Source organism: Dermochelys coriacea, chromosome 14 (genome assembly GCF_009764565.3).
Source record: "Dermochelys coriacea isolate rDerCor1 chromosome 14, rDerCor1.pri.v4, whole genome shotgun sequence".
Taxonomy (NCBI): domain Eukaryota; kingdom Metazoa; phylum Chordata; order Testudines; family Dermochelyidae; genus Dermochelys; species Dermochelys coriacea.
The window spans coordinates 39,962,468-39,986,764 of NC_050081.1; the positions used below are offsets into that span (position 1 = coordinate 39,962,468).

At 60.3% G+C, this 24,297-nt stretch overlaps 1 protein-coding gene across 12 annotated transcripts in view; it reads right to left on the reverse strand.

Moving 5' to 3' along the window:
- The window catches only part of SYNGAP1 (synaptic Ras GTPase activating protein 1), a 46,729-nt gene that overhangs the window by 7,169 nt on the left and 15,263 nt on the right, over nucleotides 1–24,297 (reverse strand). For 3 of the 12 annotated variants that reach the window (XR_005288886.2, XM_038372230.2, XM_043497269.1), the window contains exons 4-18: nucleotides 14,372–14,469; nucleotides 13,616–13,737; nucleotides 9,349–9,502; nucleotides 9,006–9,104; nucleotides 7,286–7,840; nucleotides 6,997–7,141; nucleotides 6,421–6,565; nucleotides 5,717–5,953; nucleotides 5,152–5,353; nucleotides 4,698–4,876; nucleotides 4,367–4,408; nucleotides 2,896–3,763; nucleotides 2,421–2,594; nucleotides 2,020–2,231; nucleotides 1,438–1,525 (exon numbers count right to left, since the gene is read on the reverse strand). Coding sequence is in view for 11 of the 12 variants with exons in the window: in XM_038372230.2 (XP_038228158.1) it covers nucleotides 1,438–1,525; nucleotides 2,020–2,231; nucleotides 2,421–2,594; nucleotides 2,896–3,763; nucleotides 4,367–4,408; nucleotides 4,698–4,876; nucleotides 5,152–5,353; nucleotides 5,717–5,953; nucleotides 6,421–6,565; nucleotides 6,997–7,141; nucleotides 7,286–7,840; nucleotides 9,006–9,104; nucleotides 9,349–9,502; nucleotides 13,616–13,737; nucleotides 14,372–14,469 (3,320 nt within the window). In the remaining variant the exon portion in view is untranslated. Of the gene's footprint in view, nucleotides 1–1,437; nucleotides 1,539–2,019; nucleotides 2,232–2,420; nucleotides 2,595–2,895; nucleotides 3,764–4,366; nucleotides 4,409–4,697; nucleotides 4,877–5,151; nucleotides 5,354–5,716; nucleotides 5,954–6,420; nucleotides 6,566–6,996; nucleotides 7,142–7,285; nucleotides 7,841–9,005; nucleotides 9,105–9,348; nucleotides 9,503–9,804; nucleotides 9,826–13,615; nucleotides 13,738–14,371; nucleotides 14,470–23,364; nucleotides 23,479–24,297 lie in introns of those variants that run through there. The other 9 variants (XM_038372226.2, XM_043497268.1, XM_038372229.2 and 6 more) reach the window with 7 other exon arrangements.

The window sequence follows — 24,297 nt, forward strand, 5'->3', positions numbered from 1 at the left end:
ACCCTAACCTCAAGCCGGAACTCCCGGCCTCCTCAGGCTCCAATTCCTGCACGGGCCTTCCTAGCCCCTGAGCTGGGCCCCACGGCCTCCTTAGTCTCCAATCCCTGCACAAACCTTACTAGCCCCTGAGCCAGACCCCACGGCCTCCTCAGGCCCCATCCTCGCATGGGCTTCACTAGGACCCTGAGCCAGGCCCCAATCCCTACACAGACCTCATGAGTTCCTGAGCTGGGCCCCACAGCCTCCTCGGACCCCAATCCCTGCACACACCTCACTAGCCCCTGAGCCAGGCCCCATGGCCTCCTTGGACTCCAATCCCTGCACACACCTCACTAGGCCCATGAGCCTGGCCCCAAGGCCTCCCAGGATTCTGAACACAACACCTAGCTTTGGAGGCTATTCTTCCCTGTCCCATGTCCCTTGTTGCCCAGGCTGCAAGGCCCACGTAAGCTCTCAGAGTTTGAATATCAGGAGGTGATGGAGCAACTCTGGGGGCTGCAAGTTTATCGGGGGAGCTGTAGGAGGGGGATTATTGGGGGTGTTATGGTGTCAGCTCGGGTGGCTACGGGAGAGCTATATGAGGGGGTCTGGGGGTTTCATGGGGAAATGTGTAGGGGTTGTCTGAGGGGATGATTGGGGAATAGAGAGTTTTATTGGGGAGTTGCTCAAAAGTCAGGGAGAGAAGGATGGGGAGGGGGGCTGTTTCTTATGGTGTCCAGATGGCATCTCCTCAGAAGTCCCCACTGCCCAGGGCCCCTCTCCACCTCCATCCCCTTGAGGGGGCACTGAATCCCAGGCCTGCTCTGAGGGTACCGTAAGGGGGCACTGTCCCCCTCACCCTGTGAGCACCTTGATCCTATGTTCCCAAGAGGCAGGCACCCCATCTAGGGCTAACACAGCCCATCTAGGGCTAACACAGTGCTAGCCCTCCCCATCCATCCATTTGTCCACCACTCCCAGCCCTTGGCCTCCCTCTCTCCTGGTCCTAATGCTGTGGTGGTCAGTGTGTCTGTGTCCTGCAACTCTAACTCTCATTACTCCATCCACCTCTTCCAGCCTGGCCCCTTACCCTTTCATCCATCCATCGGGCTGTCTCCCCAGCACTAGCCCTGCTCCAGGTCCATCCATCCGTTTCCCCCAGCACTAGCCCAGCTCCAGGTCCATCCATTGGGCTGTCTCCCCAGCACTACCCTTGCTCCGGGTCCATCCATCGGTTTCCCGAAGCACTAGCCCTGCTCCGGGTCCATTCATCAGGCTGTCTCCCCAGCATTGGCCCTGCTCCGGGTCCATCCATCGGGCTGTCTCACCAGCACTAGCCCTGCTCCAGGTCCATCCATCAGTTTCCCCCAGCACTAGCCCTGCCCGTGGGACAGACAGCAGACGAGATGGGATGGGAAATGGAAACACGGAAAAGAAAAATGACATTGTAATTTCCACCTGAGCGTCGAGCAGGCGTTTCCGGGGTTCGGAGACGTCGTGGGCGGCCGAGTGATCCCTGCGCAGCTCCTCCTCCACCAGCATCAACCTGTAGGGACAGGCTTCACTGGAGTCAATCTGGGCTCCCGCGGGGGGAGGCCAAGGGTCCCTGACAGCTAATGCCCAGTGGGGCAGGGGGCAGATGGAGCAGGTCCCTTGGGGGGGGCAGAGGCCACGGCAGGTACCTCGGGAATGGGATGGAAGGCAGCTCCTAGAGGGACTGTTCCCTCCCTGCCCGGAGTTCAGGATCTCTGATGGGATCCCCCTAAGGTCCTGTGATCCCCCCACACAGCCCCTCTGTGTGTTGGGGACCTCATGACCCCCTCATCACCATGTATCAGGGACCCTGTGACCCCCATCTCCCCACTTATGCCAGGGACCCTGTGCCTCTGCCATGAGCCGCCCCCCATGTGTGCCAGGGACCCTCTGACCTCCCATCTTCCCCAACATGTGCCAGGGACCCCATGACCCCCACCTTCCCCACACATGCCCAGGACCCAGTGATCCTACCATAAGGCCCCTCCGCTCCGATCCGCCCCTCACCTGCCGATGATGCTCTTGATCTGTGAGTCCTTCTCCACCTGCTGCTGGCGCAGCCGCTTCTCGCTCTGCTCCAGCCGTTGCTGGTACTGCATCAGGATCTTGCTGGTCTGCTCCTCCTGCGACATCAGGCGCCGCTCGTACTCCTCCAGCTTGCGGTTCGACATGTGCAGCCGCTCCTTCAACGAGTGGATCTCCTCCTCATATTCCTTCACCTGGAGGGAGAGGCAATGTGATGGCCATGAGGGCACTTCTGTCTCGAGGCAGGGGTTCCGTGCCTCCTCACTGCGAAGGGCTGGGGGCCAGGCCTCCTGGGTTCTATCCTTGGCATGAGGAGTGGAGTGGGGTCTAGTGGGTTAAAGCAGGGGCGGTCGCTGGGAGTCAGGCCTCCTGGGTTCTCTTACCCGGTCCAGCCGGCTCTCATCCATGGATTTGGAGTACTCCTTCAGCTTGTACTCCTCGCGCTCGATGTGGGAGCTCTCGATGTCAGCTGACAGGTGCGGCATGTTGGAAACCCAGGCCACGGTGCGCTCAGAGGCCGGCATGACCGGGTTCAGCGTGGAAGGCGTGTGCGATGGCTGCAGGGGCGGAGAGTTAGTGAGCATGGAATGAGACCCCCTCTCTCTGCCCCAGAGACTCCTCCCCACCTCCCTGTGGGGACCCCTGGAAGACAGAACACCATCCCCGCCTGAAGGTCAGTGACCCACCCTGAGCAGTGCTGATGCTCTGCTCCTGAGGACCAACCCCTGAGCCTCCTCACTGACCCTCTTTGTACCACTCCCATCTGTCCACCCTGCCCAATCTCCCCACTCGCTGACACCCCTCCACTCCATTCCCCACCGCCCACACACCTCGCCTCCCTTCCTGCCCTCCCCACACCTGCTTGGTAATGGTTGGCTTGAGCGCAGAGGGTGTCTCCTTGGTGACTGACTGCTGGCGGGCGCGGGCTGGCCCATAGGTGGGCTCGGGTGACTGCAGCAGGTTGCCGCTGGAGGGCCGGGGTTTCTGAGCAGCGCTGACCGTCAGCTGCTGGGACTTTCCGCGCTGAAGCGGGACCTGGGGCTGTGGCTGGGGTGGGGCTCGCTGCGGCTGGGGCCCGATGGTGATCTGTGGTGGGGAGAGCATGTTCTGCAGGTTCTCCTGCAGCGAGAGCTGGCGCTTGGTGAACTCAGAGCCCTGGCGGGTGAACTCATCACTGTAGCTGTGGCTGTGGATGATATGCTTACTAGCGGACAGATCCTCGCTTTTGCTGTAGCCGTGGAAGGGGGCAAAGGTGTCGGGGTTGCCCTCAGATGGCCGGTGCGAGGGTGCGGCTGAGGGCCCATCTGAGGCCATGTGGAAGAGGGGGTTCTGGAAGGAGAGGGGCACCCTAAGCTGCTGGGCTGCAGCCCCGTCAGTGGTGACCCCCATGTGGCTGAGCCGCAGGCCAGCCGCAATGCTGGAGCCACTGCCCTGCGAGAGGCGGCTGGGCCGCAGTCCCATGGCGGCGGTGATGGAGGCCTGGCTGCTGTTGAGCATGTCGCCCACGCTCTGCAGGTTGGAGACGCTGTTCATGCGGCTGTCCTGCAGGTCCAACATCGAGACGCTCTTGTTGACGCTCAGCATCTTCTGGTCGGGCTCAGTGATGTCGGAGCTGCTGGTGCAGTAGGCGGGCGAGGAGCGGGCCAGTGGTGGGCGTGTCACAAAGAACATATCCTTGGAGCCCTTCTCCTTGGTGGGCGAAGGCAACCGGTTCATGTCCATGGAGCTGGAGGTGCAGAGAGGCCAGGTGGTCAGGGCTGGGGCCAGTGCTCCAGCGGGGATGGGAAGAAGGGAGCAGTGAGCAGCCGCAGCCCAGGGCTCCTGGGATATAGGGTAGGTGGGAGTCGGTCAGCAGCCCTGGGGGGACAGACTGTGTGGGGGAAGAGCAGCCCCAACTCAGGGCTCCCATGGGATAGGGGAATCAATGAGCAGCCCTGGGAGGGGACAGATGGTGGGAAGAGCAGCCCCAGCCCAGGGTCCCTGGGGGATAAGGGACGAGGGAGTCTGAGCAGACCATGATGTGTGACCATCCCTTCACTGGGCTGGTAGGGGGATTCCTAGTCCCCCTGCAGCTCCCCACAGATGAGCCTCTTGCACACAGACTCCACAGGGGCCCCCAAAGGAGGGAACAGGCCCAGCCTGGTGCTGCCCAAGCCTCATGCAGAGCCCCTTAGAACAGGGCAGTGCTCACTCCCTGTGTCCCCCTGGGACCAGAGCAAGGCTAGGAAGGGGAATGATGGCGTCACTCCCCATCAGGAAGGGTGGGTGGGGCGGCAGGGGGGTGTACGGGATGGTATGGGGCCAGTGTGGGGACCGCGCCAGGGCTCACCTGTTGAGGCCCCGCAACATGTAGGGCTGCAGATCGACAGAGCTGCAGGGGGAGCAGAGCAGCAGTTAGTGTTGGGAAAAAGAAAAGGAGTACTTGTGGCACCTTAGAGATTAACAAATTTATTTGAGCATAAGCTTTTGTGAGCTACAGCTCACTTCATCGGATGCATTTGGGAGGAGACCTGGGCAGGACCCTACATGGGGAAGGTGGGGGCAGAGGGAGATGCTCCCTGGCCACCCTGCCGTGAGTTGGGTTTGCAGCCCTATCCAGTGCCCTGCTCCCTCCCACTGTTCTCCAGCCCCCCAGGTCCCCATCCCCAGACTCCGCTCACCTGTTGAGGTCACGCATCATGTAGGGCTGCATGTCGGAGGATGGCCCCCGCAGGATGATGGGCTTGGTTTGCAGCCGCTCCCCCTGGTGACTTGGCTGCCGCTGGATGTGCGGGTTCCTGAGGGCGACGCTGATGTCATTGAGCAGCCGAGGCAGGGGGCCCAGCTTGATCAGGGCTTCCTGGGACCAGGGGCAGAAAGGCAGGGGAGGGGATTAGCATGAAACCTGCGGATCCCGGCTGTCCTCCCAGAGCCAGGAGAGAATCCAAGCGTCCTGGCTCCCAGCCACCTGCTCTAACCCACTAGTCCCCACTCCCCTCCCAGAGCTGAGGATAGAACCCAGAAGACCTGGCTCCCAGCCCCCCTGCTGTAGCCCACTAGTCCCCACTCCCCTCCCAGAGCTGGGGAGAGAACCCAGTAGTCCTGACTCCTAGCCCATATCCGAGGTCTCTGTACCTTGCTGAGCTGGGGCATGACCTCCCAGAGCAAAGCATGCAGCGTGGAGAGCTCGCGGCCCAGGTCGATGTAGCCCTCAAAGCTGCTGCTGTTGGTTAGGGTGTCGAGGTTTGAGATCTCATAGAGGAACTGCTGCATGCTGGCCCACTCCAGCTCCAGAAACTCGTTCATGAACGCCATGTACTCCTCCTTGCTGCCGAACCTGGCATGGGGTTGGGGGGGGTCAGTGGGGTACAGCACCCCCCAACACAGCCCCATACAACACCCAGGCCCCATCCCATGCTGGCCCACTCCCACCCAGGAACTTGTTCATGAACGCCATGCTGACCCTGCCAGGGAGCAGAGGGGTCTGTGGAGTATAGCACCCCCTACATACAGCCCCATACTATGTGGCCTCTCCAGGAACTCACTCTGAATGATACATACTACTCTGTGCAGCTGAAACCTGCCAAGGGCAGGGGGGACTTGAGTCAGAGGGGTGTAGCACCCTAAGAACCCCCCGAAAAACATTCCTCACACCCGTAATGTCCCACCCTGATGTCCTGGCCCATCGTGCATCTCTCACTTGCTGAAGTTGGCCAGGTTCTGGATGACTTTGGCAATGAGGGTCAGCGTGCGGGACGTCTGCTCGTCCGGGTACTCCTGCATGAGCCCGAAGAGGCTGGGCGACATGACAGCTGGGCACAGGAAGCGCAAGAAGAGCGAGGCACTGATCAGCCGGTCAGCGATGTCCTCGCGGCCTCTCTCCGCGCAGCGCAGCCGCCACGAGGCGAACACCTCCTTCAGCTCCCGTGGGAACACGCTGTGGGGAGGGCAGAGGGGCCATCAGTGACCCCCAGGCCTCTTGAGCCCATATACCCCCAGAGCCCATGCACCCCCCCACAGGTCATAGACCTCCTTCCGTTCCCATGGAATCATGCTGTGGGGAGTGCAGAGGGACACATAGCCCTGAGCTCCTGACCACAGGGCACCGATGGCCTTCAGCTCCCATGGGAACAGAGTGCAGGGGTGGCAGGGACATCGGTGAGCTCCAGAGTCCCCCATACACCTCGCCATAGGGCACAGACCTTCCTCAGCTCCTGCCTGAACTCTCAGTGCCCTCTGTGCAGCTCACCACCTCCTCCCTCTCCTGGCCCCCCGCCTCCTGCCTCCACCCATGCCCTCAAATCCCCCCACACCATGCTGCACAATTGCACTGCTAACCCTGCACAGCACCTGCTCACTCCCTGCCCCTGGACATGCCCCCATCCCCCGCCAGCTGGCACCCACCAGTGCGAATTGACGACCTTGCAGAGCGCCAGCTCACAGCACATACGCAGGTTGGCCTGGTGGTCAGGCAGGGTGGACGAGGAGCATTTCATGGGGTCGACCTCACAGTTCTCCTCTGACTCGTAGAGTGCCCGGATGAACTCGCCTGCAGGGGCGGGGCAGAGAGCTAGTGGGGCAGGGAGGGGGGTGCCAGGCTGGACACTGCCCCAAGAACCAGCTCCTACCACCCTGCACACCCTGTCCTATCCATCAGGGGCCTGAAGCTGGGGATGGGTGCTCCACCAGCCTCTCCAGAAACCAGATGGAGTGAGATGCCAGCTCAGGCATATCCCAGTGCCAGGACCAGCTGTTCATTGGGAATCACATCCCATCACCAGGCTAGGTATAGGGCTAACGCCCCTAAACCCCAGAGCACAGATCCCATCCTCTGGGCATACAGATCCCTGCAGGCACAGTGCACAGATCCATGTGCCTCCCAGGGAGCAGGGCACATGCCCCCCTTCACATGCACAGGACCCAAACTGTGCGCACCCACACCCGCGAGTGCAAGCAAACCCCTCCCCCTCCCTCACTCACCAATAGCGTCCTTGAGGTATTTCTGACCAATGAGTTTCAAATACTCCTCTATGGCTTTTGTGGCCAGGGTGTTCTCCCGGAATATCAGGTGCTCCCGGTCCATGAACCGATCCACTTCCGTCATGGCCATGTCCGAGAGGAAATCCTGCAGGGGTTAGGCCCGGGCCGGGGAGTGAGTGAGGGACACCCCAGAGCTCCCCACCCCGTGCCCAGAAGGACCCTAGAGGAGACAATTAAGAGGGCACCTTGTCCTCCCACTCTTCCCCCATCCCTCCTATTCCCCCAGTACCTTGGCTTTGCCAGTGCTCTGCAGGATGTGCACCAGTGCACAGGCCACTTCCTCCTTGCTCTTGACGCTCAGGACCGGCTCCAGCACGGCGCACAGCATGCGGTAGTTGTTGGTCACGTACTCAGCAAACTCCTTGTACAGCTCCATGGGGAGGATGCTCATGGTCTGGAAGCGGCTCTTGACGCGCACGGCGGGGCAGCTGGCCTTGCTCTTGCTGGTGCTGGGCTGGCTGAGCGGGTACCACTGCTCGGCAAAGTGGCGCCCAGTGACGCTGGCGATGGGGATGCTGACCATGCCCACATAGTTGCTCTTGTCCTTCTTGCGTTTCTTGTCCGTGTCCTTGTAGACGTGCAGGCGGATGGTGCGCACGGCCGGCAAGTTGTTGAACTCGAAGTGCTCGCCCCAGAAGACATTGTCTGTGCGCATCTTGCTGGTGGTGCGGGCATAGAGCATGTCGTCCAGGCACAGCTCGCAGTAATAGCGCTTCTTGGGCGGCAGCTCCCGCGCCTCAATGATCCACAGCTTCAGCACATTGTCCACGCGCCGGCTGTTATCCTGGGGAGGTACAGAGGATTGGGGGGGAAGCAGGGGAGAGACTGGCTGTTATCTTGGGGAGGAACAGGGGTTGGGGGGGCTGTTATCCTGGGGTTGCACAGGGGGTTAGACTTGGGGGCTGGCTGTTGTCCTAGGGAGGCACAGAGGGTTTGACAGGGGCGTGGGGGGGAAGGCTGGCTGTTATGCTGGGGAGGAACAAGAGGTTAGATGGGAGGGTTTGCTGTTATCCTGGGGACGCACAGGGAGTTAGACGAGGGGGCGGGGGCTGGCTGTTATCCTGGGGAGGCACAGGGGGTTAGACGGCGGGGGCGGGGGTTGGCTGTTATCCTGGGGAGGCACAGGGGTTAGAGGGGTCAGTGCTATGGAGCACAGGGAGATCGGGCGCAGGCAAGTTGTGGGGATGAGAATGTAGGCAGGGGTCAGTGCTATGGGATGTAGGATCGGGGACAGGAGGTGGGTCGGGGCTATGAGGTGTAGGCAGGGGGATCAGGATGTAGGTAGGGGTCGGGGCTGTGGGGTTTAGGAATGGGGACAGGCAGGTGGGTCAGGGCTATGGGGTGCAGGCAGGGGTTGGTGCTACGGGGTGCAGGAACAGGCACAGGCAGGTGGGTCAATGCTATGGGGCACAAGTAGGGGGATTAGGATGTAGGCAGGGGTTGGTACTATGGGGTGTGTGGGTCAGTGCTATGGGGCGCAGGCAGGGGGTATCAGGATGTAGGCAGGGGTCAGTGCTATGGGTGTAGGAATGGGGACAGGCAGGAGGGACAGGGCTATGGGGCACAGGCAGGGGTCGGTGACAGGAACAGGGACAGGCAGGTGGGTCAGTGCTACAGTGCAGAGGCAGGGGGATGAGGATGTAGGTAGGGGTCGGTGCTATGGGGTGTAGGAACGGAAACAGGCAGGTGGGTCAGTGCTATGGGGCACTGCGTGTGCTCTGTGGTAAATTGGGGCTGTAACAGTAACTGTAACAGTAACTCCGGGCAGGGGGAGCTGGGGCTCTGTGGCCCCAGGGGGACAACTCCTGAGGAGTAGAGCAACAAGTGAACATGTGGAGAGAGAGGGACATGTGTGCACAGCTTCCTGCCCTTTAGCTCTCCTGTCGGACAGTATCCACCCTCTTTCCTCTGGGGCTCTCCTGCCTCCCAGCTTCCCTCCACTACAGCACCTTGTTGGGTTTCACGGCTCGTTGCAGGTTCTCGATCCACTTGTCACGCTCTGCGGCTGAGCGGCAAGCAAAGCACTTGGTGCCGGATGCAGTGGTGACCTTAGGAAGAGAGAGTGAGGAGCAGCTGAGTAGGGCCACATGTACCTTCCATACTCCCTGACCGGGGTGCCCAGCCATACTCCCCTCCCAGTGCTGGGGACCGAACCCAGGAGTCCTGGCTCCCAGCTCCCTGCTCTACCCCACACTCCCCTCCCAGAGCCAGGGGCAGAACCCAGGAGTCTTGGCTCCCAGCCCCCGGCCCTGCTCCCTTGCAGGCGCGAATGCCCTGGGCTGGCTGCCGTACCTCGAAGCAAAACTCCTGGCCCAGGATGCTGCTGTGCACAGGTTTGATGACAGAGTCCTCGTCCAGGTTGAGCTCCAGGGCCTCAGCCGCGCTGCTGGGGCTCAGCAGGGACTCGTGGGAGTGCGACTCCTTGAAGCTCTGCATGAGGCGGGCTCTGCGGGGGAGGGGAGCCAGTGAGACAGGGGAACTTGGGGGCCCCGTGTCTCGTGTCATTGGAGTGAGTCCAGTGCAGGGGAGTCAAACACAGTGAATCTGGTGCCATGACACAAGCATGGGAGAGGGAGGGGAAGACAACTGAGACATGGACTCTGGAGCTGCTAAGGGGGGCGTGTGGGCAGCCAAGCTCTGGGGCAGGGAGTCCTAGAGCCTCCCGGGGTGTGTGCAGAACATGCCCTAGCTGTGGCCATGGCACTGGTGAGACCACACAGACAGCTAGTGCCCGGGACGGGGGGGTACCTGGGGGATTCAGCGGCTGGCCATGGGAGGGGCCCCTATAGACAATTCTGCACTGCCGGGGGGTCTGGAGCGCAGAACAAGAGAGAGAGAGAGAGAAAGAGTCAGAGACATGTGCAAATTAACTGAATGGGGAGGGGGGCCCCACGTAGGGTCCCTGGGGATCACCCTGGGAGGCTGTGACCCACAGGTAAATCACATGGCATTTTCATAGACACCAGGCCACATTAGAATGGGGGACAGAGGGTCAGCACCACTACCCCCCTGTTACAGAGCGGGAAACTGAGACACAGAGGGGGAAGGGATTTACCCTCCCCCCCTCCAAAAATCACTCTAGTCTCTGGCAAAAGCCAAAGATAGAACCTAGGAGTCCTGGCTCCCAGCCCCAAACCCACTAAACCCCACAGCCTCCCTGAGCTGAGGAGAGAACACAGGAGTCCTGACTCACCCCCCCCAACCCCACAAAATCCATTAAACCCCACATCCCTCCTCAAGCTGGGGATAAAATCCAGGAGTTCTCCCTCCCACCCACCCCCAAACCCTTCCAGAGCTGGGGAGAGGACACAGGAGTCCTGCCTTCCCGTCGTCCCCCACCCAAATCCACCAAACCCCATGCCCCTCCTTGAGCTGGGTATAGAACCCAGGCATCCTGGCTCCCAAACCCTGCCACAAACCCACTAGACTCCAACCTCTCCCCCATCCCAGCTGGGGATAGAATCCAACCCAACCCGCTAAACCCCACAGCCCTCCCTGAGCTGGGGATGGAACCCAGGAGTCCTGGCTCCCAGCCCCCTCCACCCACTAGACTCCAACCCCCCGATCCTCCATGCCAGAGATAGAAACCAGGAGTCCTGGTTTCCAGCCCCCTGAACTCCCTAGCACCCCCCTCATCCCTCAAGCCAGGGATAGAACCCAGGAGTCCTGGCTCCCAGGCCCCTGAGGATGCCCCATGCTGGCGAGGACACACAAGGCAGCCCCCAGCTGGGGCAGGTGAGTGGCCGCCCAGCGGGTTATTTTTAGCGACTGGGCTGCGTAAGCAGAGAGGCCCCTGTGTCTCCTGGAGGCAGCGACTCAGAACTCAGCTGGGCTCGGCTCTGCCGTCATTGGAGCAGAGTGGGGGCGGGCGCTGCTAAAAATACTCACCCGGCCAGGCAGGGATGTGCCGGCAGTGGGCCTGGGGTGCCAGGCAGAGCAGGGGCCTGGGTAGGGGAACCCTGGAGTAGGCCCAGGGGACAGGAAAGGGGGAAAACCCAGTTTTAAGTGGGGGAGCCTGGGGGGCAGGTAGGGAGTAGAAGGAGGGGGAAGCTCAGGCTGGGGGGAGAGGCAGGTTTGCAAGGAAGGGAAAGCCTGGTTGGGGGCAGAAGAGCCAGAGATGTAGGAAAGGGGGAAGCCCAGGCTGGTGAGTGGGCAGGGGATGTGAGGGAGGAGCCCAAGCAGGGTTGGAGGGCTTCTGAGGACACTGCGGGAGAGCCAGAGGGGAGGCAACTGGGCTATGGGGAAAGGATAAGGGTGGGGGAATCCCAAACCTGGGGGGGGGAGCCAGGAGTCCAGATACCAATCCCAGCTGTGTCTACAAAGGGGAGGGCATAACACAGGCACTCCCCACTTTGCCCCCCCATGTCCCCATACAGCCTCTATTCACATGCCTGCCCCTCCTATACACAGAGCACAATCCAATAGACATTATACGTCACACAAATACTGATATGCAGCCACCTCTGGGCTGGGGCGACGGGACTATACAAACAGGCCAGGAGCGTGAGACTGGATGGGCAGGAGAACCTTGTACCCAACCAATACCCCAGTGAGGCTCCAGGGACTCCTTGGTGCCCGAATATGGCCAGGACACTGGGGTGCATGCCCCATATGTTTCCTTCCCTTCCTTGGAGCACAGCATCCCCACCTGGGGCACTGGGACCAGCCCTGACGCTGAAGGGAGTGCCCCCACCCCCTTCAGCATAGCACCCCCTAGTGCTATACAGGGGCACAGGCAGAGCAGCCCCCACCCAATCCCCACCCCACTTCCTTTCTCTGGGAGCCCTCCCACCTAGGTTTGTCCCCAGCCAGCCATGCTTGGGCTACGCCCAGCTATGGAAGATGCAGAAGTTTTACGACCAGAAGGGAACATCGTGATCATCCAGTGACATATGCCCCCGTCCCCCGCCCCGATATTGTGCAGGCCAGAGACTTGCCCCACCTAATGCCTAGAGCAGAGCTTCTACAAACCAGCATTTAGGAGTGTATGAGTTAGTACATGCATGTGCATGTTTATGTGCGTGCATGAGCATGTGTATGTGCATGTGTGTGCACAAACATGTATATATGTGCACGCAGTTGTGTGCCTGTGTGCATGAGCATGTGCATGCACGTGTGCACATTTGTGAGTGTGTGCATGAGTGTATGTGTGCTTGTGCATGTGCGCGTGCGTGTGTGCGTTGGGGGGGTTACTTTCTTCCCACCCCACCCCTGTGGTCAATCTTGCTGGATCCTGACATGGAAATCTCACAATCCTGAGTCACTAAGCTCCTTATGCAGCAAAAGTTTGGCATGGCTTTAACTTCTCACATGCACACACACGTATGTCACAAATGCACACACACACTGACATGCATGCACCACATACACATGCACCCAGGGTCCCCCCCATGTCCTCACACCCACTCGGGCAGGTGTCTGTGCCCCCTGCTTGTGCCTTCCCGGCTCCCTGCTCTCCCCACCGGGCCAGCGAGGACTCACCGGGTGGGGCAGGGACCTGGGCTGGGAGTGGAGGGGCCGGGCCAGGCTCCGGCATCCAGGGAGGCAGAGAGGATGCGTCGGGCAAGGGCTGGGATCTCTGCCAAGCTGGATCCAACTTCTGCTCCTGGCTCCCACCCACCATCTCCGGCTATAAACAGCTCCCGGCACCCAGCAGCACCACTTCTGCCTCCCAGCCCCACTTCCCCAGCTGGCTGCCTCCCCCCACCCCCATAGGCTGCCTCCCCCAACCCCCATCTCCCGTACTGGCTACCCCTCCTTTCCTTACCCCCATAGCTGCTTCCCCCCGCACTTCCCCCCACTGGTTACCTCCCACAACCCCTCCCCTCACCGTTCCCTCCCCTGGGTGTCTCTTCCCCCGCAGCTCCCCCATTCCCACCCCACCACTAGCTGCCTCATCCCCCATGCCCCACTCCCCCTGGCTGGCTTCTCCATGCCCCCCCCCATGCCCAGTTGCCTCCCACTGCTCTCTTTCCTCTTTGCCCTCCTCCCTCTGCTTCCCCCAGCTTCCTTCCCATCCTTTGCTGCTTCCTGTCAGCAATGCCCCCTCCTCTTTTCCCTCCCCCCACACCTTCCTTCCCTCCAACTCCTCCTTTCCCAGTCTTGCATAACCCCCACATGGAAAGCACACCTCTGAAAGCAACACAAGCAACTCCAGATGGGAGGGGGTGCGACAGGGCACAGACCCCCCCCAGAGAACGGACTGGAGGGGACAATCCCCCCCATGCAACCTCCTCCTGTCACCCGAGGTCATAACAAAGTTGTATCAATGAAGCCCCACAGCTGCCTGCCTGTCACTACTGACATGCCTGCTGTCGAGGTGGGCTGCAGGTACTGTTAATACAAGGGATCCCTTGAGATGCAACTGCCTCTGGTGTGGGGCAGGCGTCCCCATGGGGAAGAAAGAGAGAGTTGACCCTGTGTGTGCCTGGAACTGGGGGCCCCGACCAGGGCAGTGATTCCTGGCAGTGCTGGGCAGGGTCTGTGCCTTGGAGCCCCGTGCTGCTCTCTGCAGCAGTGCCATGAGGTGGGATATGGACTGGCGGGGGGGCTCTCTCACCTGTCATGGTCGGCACTCCGGAACCGTGGGAGGATCTGGCGGAAGCTGCTGGTCCGGTCCAGTTTGGGCTGGCTCTTTGTCCGTTTGATGGAGCTCTTCAAACGCCGGCTCAGGAAGCCCTGCTGTGGGTAGGGGATAAAGAGAGTGAGATGGGGAGGGGGCATTGAGGGAGCCAGGACTCCTGGGTTTTAGTGCCAACTCTGGGAAGGAAGTGCGGGCTGGTGGGTTATCGGGGGGAGTGGGAGTGGGAGCCAGGACTCAGGGGTTCTATCCCCGGCTCTGGGAGGGGAATCGGAGCCAGGACTCCGGGGTTCTATCCCCAGCTCTGGGAGAGGAGTGAGAGTTCCCCTTTTCTAACCACTTGACTTCACTACCCTCTCAGAGAACCCAGGCACCTGGGTTGATTCAGGAAGTTCAGGATACTCCCCTGTTCTACTCCCTCCCACTGTCCTGCAAAGCCTGGCTCCCCCTCCTAGCAAGGCACAACCCAGCCCAACAGCCCAGTACCGCACCACATCACACAGTTATATGGGCAGAGCAGGCACAAGGGCAGGGCATGAGGTGCACAGGACAGATCTGCAGAGAGAGGGGGCAGTGAGCATGAACGTGTGTGTGTGTGTGTCCTTTTGTCAGTGATTGTGAATCTGGGGGGGTGTGAATCAGTGAGTAGAAGTGCCTGGGTGAGTGCAGGCCCACGTGTCAGTGTGAGGGTAGCTGCACGTCTCCGTGTGTGTCAGAGCAGAGGAGGTCTCTCACCGAGGGCCGGAATGGGGGTGCCGGGGGCGCGTCCATGTTGATGCTGTATTGCTTCCCTGCAGGGACGCTCTTCCTCCGGGAGCGGCTCACGTGGTGTTCTGAAAACAGTGTTGGGGAGAGATCTGGTTACTATGGGGGGAGTCAGTATTCCACCACAGGGTGCCCCAGCCCTGCCCACCCTGCAAGGGTCACGACCAAGACCCTGAAGGGAACCCCACCATCCTACTCAGCACTACACCCAGATCAAGGACTGGGACATGGGGCCTCTGCCCTGCAGGCTAGGCCAGCTCTGATCCAGCCTCAGGGCAGGGACTGGCTGGCTCAGGTGGCGGGGAGTGGGGCATGGGGCCTTTCCCCTATAGGGGGCGCTGGCTCCCATCTGGCCCCAGGGGAGTGGACTGGCTGGCTCAGAGGGTGGGGAATGGGGCACGGGGCCTGTCCCCTCTAGGGGGTGCCAGTTCCAATCCAAACCCAGAACAGGAACTGGCTGGCTCAGGGGATGGGGAATGGGGCATAGGGCTTGTCCCCTTTAGGGGGCACCGGCTCCAATCCAGCCCCAATGCGGGGGACTGACTGGGGGAAGGGATGAGCCCACTCAACAGCCTTGGAAACCCAGATACTGGGAGCAAGCTGCATGTGATAGCTGGGGGCAGCACATCTTCTGCCAGCATTAAAGCAGAGACACCCCCCGTCCATATGGGAGTCTGGCAGCCAGGCCTCTTGAATTCAGGGGCGGAGGGCAGGCTGGGAATCAAGGTGCCTGGGTTCACTCCATGCTCTATAGCTGCACGTGGCTTCCCCTCTTGTATGAGGTCACCAGAGAGCGGAGAGTGTTCCCAGAGGTGGTGATGGGAGTTTGGCTAGGGCCTCACCCCCCCATACTCAGAGAAGCAGGCGCTGGTGGGAAGTGGGGGAGCCGCCCAATTTGGCTCGGTATCTGTGGCCACGACATCACTGACGGAGGTGCAGGAGCCTCATCGTACGCGCAGGATCACAAGCACCATGCGGAGACAGAGACAGCCCAGTGCCCCAACTTTGCTTACTCCCAGCACCACACAGAGACCTGCATTGTGACCCCCCCAAGGTGCACAGACACCCCCAATATGCCTCCCAGCCCACCCCACTGCCCTTCCAGAGCAAGGGATAGAATCCCGCAGGCCTGACGCCCCAGCACTGTAACCTACTAGAGGAACAGATAAAACACCCTGAACCTGTCCCCTTTCACCTCGTCACTGGCCAGCTGGGTGCGAGCACCACCCCTGCCTGCTCCCCACTACATGGGTTACAAGTTTGAGGGGGACTCAGCCTAGTTTTGGTCAGGCCAGCTGGCTTCATCCCCGGGCCAGGCTCCACACAACCTGTCCTCACCCCCAGCAGCTGTCGCCCAGGGGCCAAGGCGCCCCGCCTTCCCCAGCACTGCAGTAAGGAGAGTGGGACAGGTCACCTCATTAATACTCAGGCGGGGAGGCCGGGGAAGTGGGGGGGTATGAGAGAAGGCAGAATTGTATCATGCCCTGATTCTCACCCCTGCCAATATGACAAGGATATGATCCCCAGGCTGGAGGCTCTCAGGGTTGGTGTGTAATCTGGGGGCTGGGCATGTGGGGGGGGTGTACTCCCAGGGGGCTCAGTGGAGATGTTGGGGGTATGTACCTATGGGTGGGGAGCTCAGTGGGGTTGTGGGGTGTGATCCCATGGGTGAGAGAGCTCAGTGAAGGTGTTGGGACTATGAGCACATGGTGGTGGGCTCAGTGGGGGTATGATCTCATGGGTGGGAGCCTCAATGGGGGTATTCTAGGGTGACCAGACTGTCCTGATTTTTAGTTCTTTGTCCCACGTCCCGACGCCATTTGTCCCGATATTGCAGCTTTGGTCGCTCTGGGGGTTTTGGTTTTTTTTTTGCTTCCCCCATGTGTCCCAATATTTTGTCTGTTTCATCTGGTCACCCTAGGGTGTTCGGGGTATGATCCTTTGGGTGGAGAGTCATGGGGGTATTGTGGGTAGGATCCCATGGGTGGGATGGGCTCAGTGTGGTTGTTGAGGATATGAACCCATGGATGGAGGGCTCAGTGGAGGTGTTGGGGGTATGCACCCATGGGTGGGGGGCTCAGTGGGAGTGTTGGGGGTTAAGGTGATTCATCAGGGGACACTCTCGCCTCTCAGTCAGTGCTGGCCTCACGGTGGTGCTATGGGCCTGTGCTACAGGGAGTGGGGTGGGGGGGGAGCAGGGGGCTCTCCCCTGGCAGTCAGGGCTGGCCCCACTGCCCCAGGGCAGCACTAGGGGGCTGTGCTGCAGGGGGCTGGGTTCTTTCCTCCCAGTCATGGTTCGGTGCGCAGGTGCACTAGTTCTGCCTCCCCCAGAGCAGGATCGGCTGTCCTCTGCAATGTTACTGCGTGGCAGTTCCCTGGCTGACATGCTCTGCCCCAGAGGTGGCCGCATTTGTGGAGGCAGAGGAGTAGCCTCACATGCTGTTAGTAACAGGTTCCCCTCAGGCTGAAAGGGTTCAACTGGGAGCTGGGAACACACCAGCTGTGCCAGCTCAATTCAGCCTCCCCCGCTCCAGCTCCCCCAGCCCCTCTGCCTTTGCTGTGAAAGGCCCTTGGTTACCGCAGCCCAGCCAGATCCTGCTCCTCCCCCCAGCAGGTCTCCATGGAAAACACCCTGCCATTTCCCATCCATGATGCCTCATTACCAGGGAGTGGTAGCAGCACTCGGAGGGGGATGCAGCTGTTCCCCAGCAACTCTACACATCCAACATAGTGGGATCCCTTGCCCAGTGCTGAGATGCAGCCGTCTCTGAGGTAGGGTGCGGGAGCTGTTTATAAAGGGCTCCCTTGCCTGGTGCTAAGATTCATCTGCCTCTCAGGTGGGGCGCAGGGGCTATTTATACAGGGATCCCTCACCTGGTGCTAAGATGCAGCCACCTCTGGGGTGGGGCCTGGGTATGGTTTATACAGGGATCCCTCACCCAGTGCTAAAATGCAGCCACCTCTGGGGAGGGACGTGGGGGCTATTTATACAGGGATCCCTTGCCTGGTGCTGAGATGCAACCATGTCTAGAATTGGGCATGGGGGATTTGGCCAGGATGCCAGGGGGAAATCAGAGTCCAGGAGGGGCCTGCGAGCATCGGGGCCGACAGGTCCCTTAGACATGGCTGTCACTAATGACAGGTTTTGCCAACTTTGCAGATTAAAGTTGTGCAGTTACTCACCCATCACCTGGGTCCTGCCAGGCAGCAAATTTCCCAGGGCTGAGACACTCGGGCAACCCCGGTGCCCAGGAGTGGGGGAGAATATCCCACACCCGACATGAGTCTAGGACTGGAGCCCTGGGTTCAGCTCCCGGCTCTGCCACAGACTGCCTGTGTGACCTTGGGCCAGTCACTGAGCCTCAGTCCCCATCTGTGACACACCTGTCATGGCCCTGCCCTGTCACATGAGGGTGTTGGGGTCAACCCGTTCTGGATTGCGAGGTGCTCCAGTACTGTGGTGAAGGGGGTCAGGTCAGTCCCTGAGAAAGAGAGACAGGATCACACAGCAGTGCGTGGGAGAGAACCCAGGAGTCCTGACTCTCAGGTGTGCATTAACTCCATCTCTGCTGGACTTTGGGGACAGGAACACTGGGGGCTACCAGGGTCCCCAGTTGGTTTCAGTGTGTCTCCCCCTGGGAAGAGCTGTCCCTCCTCCCACAGCCTCAGGACTGGGGCCCTTGCTGTGTCTGTGGCTGGCATATGCCCAGCGCCCTGATCCTAGTTCCCTGTCAGGCTCCATGTGCAGGGGCTGCCCACCCCCAGTCGGCGGGACAATTGTGCCAGGAGTTGCCCGCATCCTACTTTCCCTGCTCAGTGACTCATGCAGGCGATTGATCCAGGCATGGAGCAGGGAGGCTGCTGACATCAGGGTCACGATGCACACACATTCCTCATGCCTGACTCGCCTCAAACCTGAAGCCCCAAGAGCCCTTTGTAGCCATCAAATGCTGCAGAGCTTTTGTAGCCGCCTCTTAAAATAAACTTGAAAGGTGGGGGGAGAATGTGGGATGGGACTGAGAGACATCAGCAGGGCTGGAACAGCAGGAGCTGTGGGTCATAGGCAGAGGGGAGGGGACCCAGGTAGGACAGCAGGTGGCTGTGGGTCAGGATTGAGGGATGTAGGCAGAGCAGAGGGGGCACAGGCTGGGACAGCAGGTGGCTGGGTCAGGATAGAGGACATGGGCAGAGCAGAGGGGACCCAGGCGGGGACAGCAGGTCGGGATTGAGGGATGTGGGCAGAGCGGAGCGGACAGAGGCTGGGACAACAGGGGGCTGCGGGTCAGGATTGAGGGATGTGGGCAGAGCAGAGGGTACCCAGGTTGGGACAGTAGGGAGCTGTGGTCGGGATAGAGGACATGGGCAGAGTGGAGGGTGCCCAGGTGGGACAGCAGGTCGGGATTGAGGGATGTGGGCAGAGCGGAGTGGACTGGACTGAGGCTGGGACAACAGAGGGCTGCGCGTCGGGATTGAGGGATGTGGGCAGAGTGGAGGGGGCACAGGCTGGGACAGCAGTTGGCTGGGTTGGGATAGAGGGATGTGGGCAGAGCGAAGGGGACCCAGGTTGGGACAGCAGGTGGCTGGGATAGAGGGACTTGGGCAGGATAGAGCACAGCGAACCGAGGCTGGGACAGCAGAGGGCTGCAGGTCAGGATTGAGGGATGTGGGCAGAGCAGAGGGGACCCAGGTGGAACAGTAGGTGGCTGGGTCAGGATAGAGGGCCATGGGCAGAGCGGAGGGGACCCAGGTTGGGACAGCAGGTGACTGGATCGGGATAGAGGGACATGGGCAGAATGAAGGGGATCCAGGTGGCACAGCAGATGGCTGGGTTGGGATAGAGGGATGGGGGCAGAGCGGAGTGGACCGACGCTGGGACAGCAGAGGGCTGCAGATCGGGATTGAGAGATGTGGGCACAGCGGAATGGAGGGGACCGAGGCTGAGACAGTAGGAAGCTGTGGGTCAGGATTGAGGGATATGGGCAGAACAGATGGAGTCCTGGCTGGGAAAACTGGGGGCTCAGGTCAGGATTAAGGGGAACTGGTTGAGAGGTGGGAGGACCCCCTTGTCAGGGCTGTGGTACACCAGCAGGGCTGTGGGAGGGAGATGGTGAGACTTTGGGCAGCAGAATCTAGTGCTAACTCAACAATATTCTTGTATAAGCATGTTTTCCTGGTGCGCTGTGACCTTGCAGAGTCACAGGGTGGGGGGTTGTCCCTCTTAGCCCCCTGCTCCTTACTAGGTCAGTATTCTGGGAGGGAGCCCAGCCAGCACCAGAGCGTGTCCATCAGGAAGCGGCCCTGACAGAGTGACAAGCGATTGATGGACAAGCAGGTGGGGAGGCTGTGGGAGCATGTGAGCAGAATGAGAACCAAAGGGAAACAATTAGTGTCAAAGAGACACTTGCTCCTGTTAACCCTTCACCTCTGATAATGCTACCACCAAGGACCCTCCTGCCTCCAGAGACCAAAATCCCCTCACCATCCATCCCCAGAGATGGCTCACGCTCTGTCCATCCCCAGACAGATCCCCCATCCACCCCTCCAAACACACCATACATCCCCATCTGTTTAGCAAAGACATAGCTAGAGCCCTGATTGTCCATCATCCCTCATGTCTGTCCACCACCATACTTCCTGTTCCCCACACATACCTGCCAAGTCACTGCCCTAAGCACTCATCCTTCCACATCTATCCAACCCTGTATGCACCATTCTATCCATTCATCCCTGCAACCCCATCTCCATGCACAGCCCTTCATCCGTCACCATTTACTCTCCTTCACACACATTTCCTATCCATTCATTCATACCCATACACGCCTCCAACACCATCTATCTCCATGCACACCCCTCCATCTAGCACCATTCACTCTCCTTCACACACATCTTCGTATCCATTCATTCATCCCCATACACCCCTCCAACACCATCTATCTCCATGCACACCCTTCCACCCGTCACCATGCACTCTCCTTCACACACATCAGCCCCATTACTCCCAGGTCTGATCCATCCACATAAAGCCAGTAGCAGGATGGGGAGCTGGGGGGAATATTTTCCAGCCTAAAGCCTTGCCCCTCCCTCCAGACCCCCAGCTTCCCTTCGGTCTGCCACCCCATCCAGTGCACCCTAAACTGCTGCCTGCTCCCCTGGTCAATGCAGAGATAGGGCTTCCCATAACTTCAGAAAGGAGACAAGCATGACAAGGTAAAACCTGCTCCCCCACGCCAGGCCACACATGTCCCGCCCTACCTTCCCTCTGACCCCTGGCCCTAAGGAGCACCTCTGCAGGATGCCAGCATCCCCATCACTGCCACCCCGCAGGCAGCCTCGGCCAGCACTCACCCCCCAGAGCACCGCGCAGCTGCATGGAGAGGAGGCTGATTCCAGCTGGCTTTGCACAGGGCTCCCCGTCCCTCTTCACCACCCTAACGAGGCAGAGGCAGAGTTAAGGAGCGCAAGCCTCTGTGAACCGGGGAAACGGTATCTTAGCGCTGCCCCTGCACGGCACAAGCACCAGTCAGAGGCTCATTCAGAAGCTTTCGGGCCACCCAGTGGGGCAGGCACAACAAATCCCAAGGTGGGGCAGGGGTCATGACGGAAGGCAGGGCATAGAGATGAATTGGGGTGGGGAGGGTACACCCAAGGGACTGCATCCTCAGCCCTTCACCTGGGTTGATACTACAGACCTGCGCTGGCCCCAGCCCTGACAGCTGCATGGGGAGCACGATGTGACCTGACAACCCCCCCAAACAGTGCAGCTGCCTGAGACTGCAGCAGACAGCTTGGGACACTAACCCTGAACCCTACAGGGGATGAGTGGAAGGTCTGGGGAACTATTTCCCAGCTGAGCCGGAACTGGGCAGTGCCCTTCTCTGAGTCACGCTCCCCAAACTCTCTTCCAGCACCTATGACCCTAGCGGGCAGCTCCAATCCCACCCAACAAATGCCGACATCCCCACAGGGCAGCCCCCCACCCTAGGGCATGGGCTGGGCAGCCACACTCCATCCTGCCCAGTCTGGATCCCCGCCAACCAGCCTAGAAGCCCAGAATCCTGCAGCCCTCCTCAATTCCGCTACTGACTCCATACCCAGCATGGGGATGCAACTGCCTCTGGGGTGGGGTTCAGGGGCTGGGCATACAGGGATTCCTCAAGATGCAGACACCTCTGGAGTGGGACAGGAAAGATGCCGAACAGCACTACCACACAGCTGGAACAGTAACCAAAAGCTCACCCCCAAACAGAAAAGCAACAGGAATTTTAAGGAATCTCCAGGGTGGAACAGAGCATATCCCACAGCACTGGAGCACGGGGCTCAGCACTGCCTGCCAGTGAAGAGCGCTCCCTACAAAGCCCTGCCCCCACCCCACTCCCTGCAGTACAGTAGGGCAAGCACTGACCCTGAGGGAGGAGCATCCCTCCCCCCCCAGCTTTCCAGGGGAGCTCTCCCCCCTGCAGGCTCCCTTGGCATGGCCTGTCCAGGCTCCTCCCCCAAGACCAGCTGCTATCCCTGCGCCCTCACCCACACCTGCCCTGGGGAAGAGCCCAGGCTCCCAGCCGGCACTGCGATTGGACCCACAAATCCACCCTATGGCTGGCAGGCTGCACCACCTCTGGACATATGGGCTGCTCCAGCCAGCCCCCCTACCCCATTGCAGCAGCTACACTCAGATACACAACCACACACAACCCCGCCCCACAGCCGTAACCCTACATACCGACACACTGCCGCAACCAGACACACACCCCTATGCAGAAAGGCAACCCCCAAACCCTGTACAAATCACACACACAGAGACACAACCCACAACCCTATACATTCTACACACAGACACACAAGCAGAGGCATACCTCTAAGCATACACAACTGTATAAACTCTTTCACACACATACACACACACTCTAACAGAGATACAACACTATACACACAAGATACAATTATATGCAGGCACATATACCCTGGACACAGACACACACGCAGCAGCAACAGCTGTAGGAGCTGCCACTCAGCCAAGCCAGAAGTGGAAAGGAAATGTGAATGGTGTGAGTGGGCCTCACACACACCCCCACATCCCCAGAGGGAGAGAAACTAGCCAAAATACACAGATACACAATCACACACACTTGTGCACTCACAGAGGGACAGAGTCACACACAGAGAACCCTACTGACACACAATCACACACGGAGACACACATAATCACACTGACAGTCAATGGTACACAACCCTACATACACCCACACAGCGATACAGAGACAGACACAATTTTACCATCCCACAGGGAGAGACACATGCAGACATACAACCTTTACATACACGCTGAAATGGTCACACACTTGCATGCACACACAATCCAATATGCACTCACCAGCATGTACTTGAACACACCCAGACACAAGCACAGAGAACCCTACAAACACAAGGACAAGCCCACAGCCACAAAGTTGCACACACTGACTGGCAGTCTCGCACACGCACTGACAGATGCACATGCTGACACAGCCACAATTACACAGTCTTGCACACACCGATATGGTTGCACACACACGCAGCCTGGCCACACTCTCTCGGGCACAATCACACAATCCCCTCACTTGCACACAGATACAATCGCAACCCTCTCCCCATACGCTGCCACCAGCAAGGGCACACACAACCTCACACACACACTGACACAAACTGCAGCCTGACACTGACACATGCAAGCTCACACACAGATGCACACTGACACACACAGCAGCGTGACACTCACACACACCCTTGCACACGCGCACACAAAACCTGACACACACACACACACACCCTCGCACAAACACACCCACACAACCTGGTGCACACACCTGTCAGTGTGTGTCACACATCCTTGCACGCACACACTCTCGCCTCCTTAAGAGGGACGCGCCACGCACGGCCCCAGCTGCCGCCTCCCCCGCGCCCCCGCCCCCGCCCCCGCCACTCACCTGGGCCCGGCGCCCCTAGGCAGCCCCGCGGCGGCCCGGCCCCATGATCCCGCGCGGCCGGTGCGGGGCCCCGCTCCTAGCGCCCCATGCCCGGGCCCCGGCGGCTCCGGTGCGGCGGCGGCGGCGGCGCGCGCGGCTGGGCGGCTCCGGGGCCGGCGCTCGCCTCCAGCATCCCGCACGCCGCGCGGTTGCTAGGAGACGCGCTGCCGTTTCCTCGCCCGCCGCCAACCCGGGGCCAGCGCGCCGCGCACAACGCGCGCCTCGTGCCGGCGCGGGGTTAACCCCTGCGGGGCCGGCGGGCGGCGAGGCCCCCTCCCGATCCCTCCCCTCGCCCGCCCACGCCCCGGCCCTGCCTCCCCGCCCCGGCACCGCGCGCAGCCCCCGCCCCCCCATGGAGAGTCCCGCCCCCCCCCCGCACATAGTGCCCCCACAGGCCTCCTGCCCCCCCGCACGCAGCCCCCCCCGAGAGTCCTGCCTCCCACTCATAGTGCCCCCCACAAGGCACTTATCCCCTCATACTCCTGTTCCCACCCCCGGAGAGGGCACCTGCCCCCACTTATTTTGCCCCCACAACCCTCCTGTCCCCCCCATCCCTCCCACAGAAGGCACCTGTCCCCATGTTCATATTTCCCCCCACCACATATCCCCCCACAGACAGAGACTTGTCCCCCACACACATATATTGCCCTCCACAGGCCTCCATCCCACCGCATACATCCCTCCCACAGAGAGACCCCCCCACATACAGTCCCCACAGAGACCTGCCCCCCAGCTCATATTCCCCCACTGCTATCACCACATGCAACCATCCTCCTCAAAGAACACGTGTCCCCCCCACTCACATTTCCTCCCCCCAGAAGACACATGCAGCCCCTTCCCCTGCACTCACTCCCTAATGAAAAGCACTCCCCCCCACCATGCATTCAGCCTCCC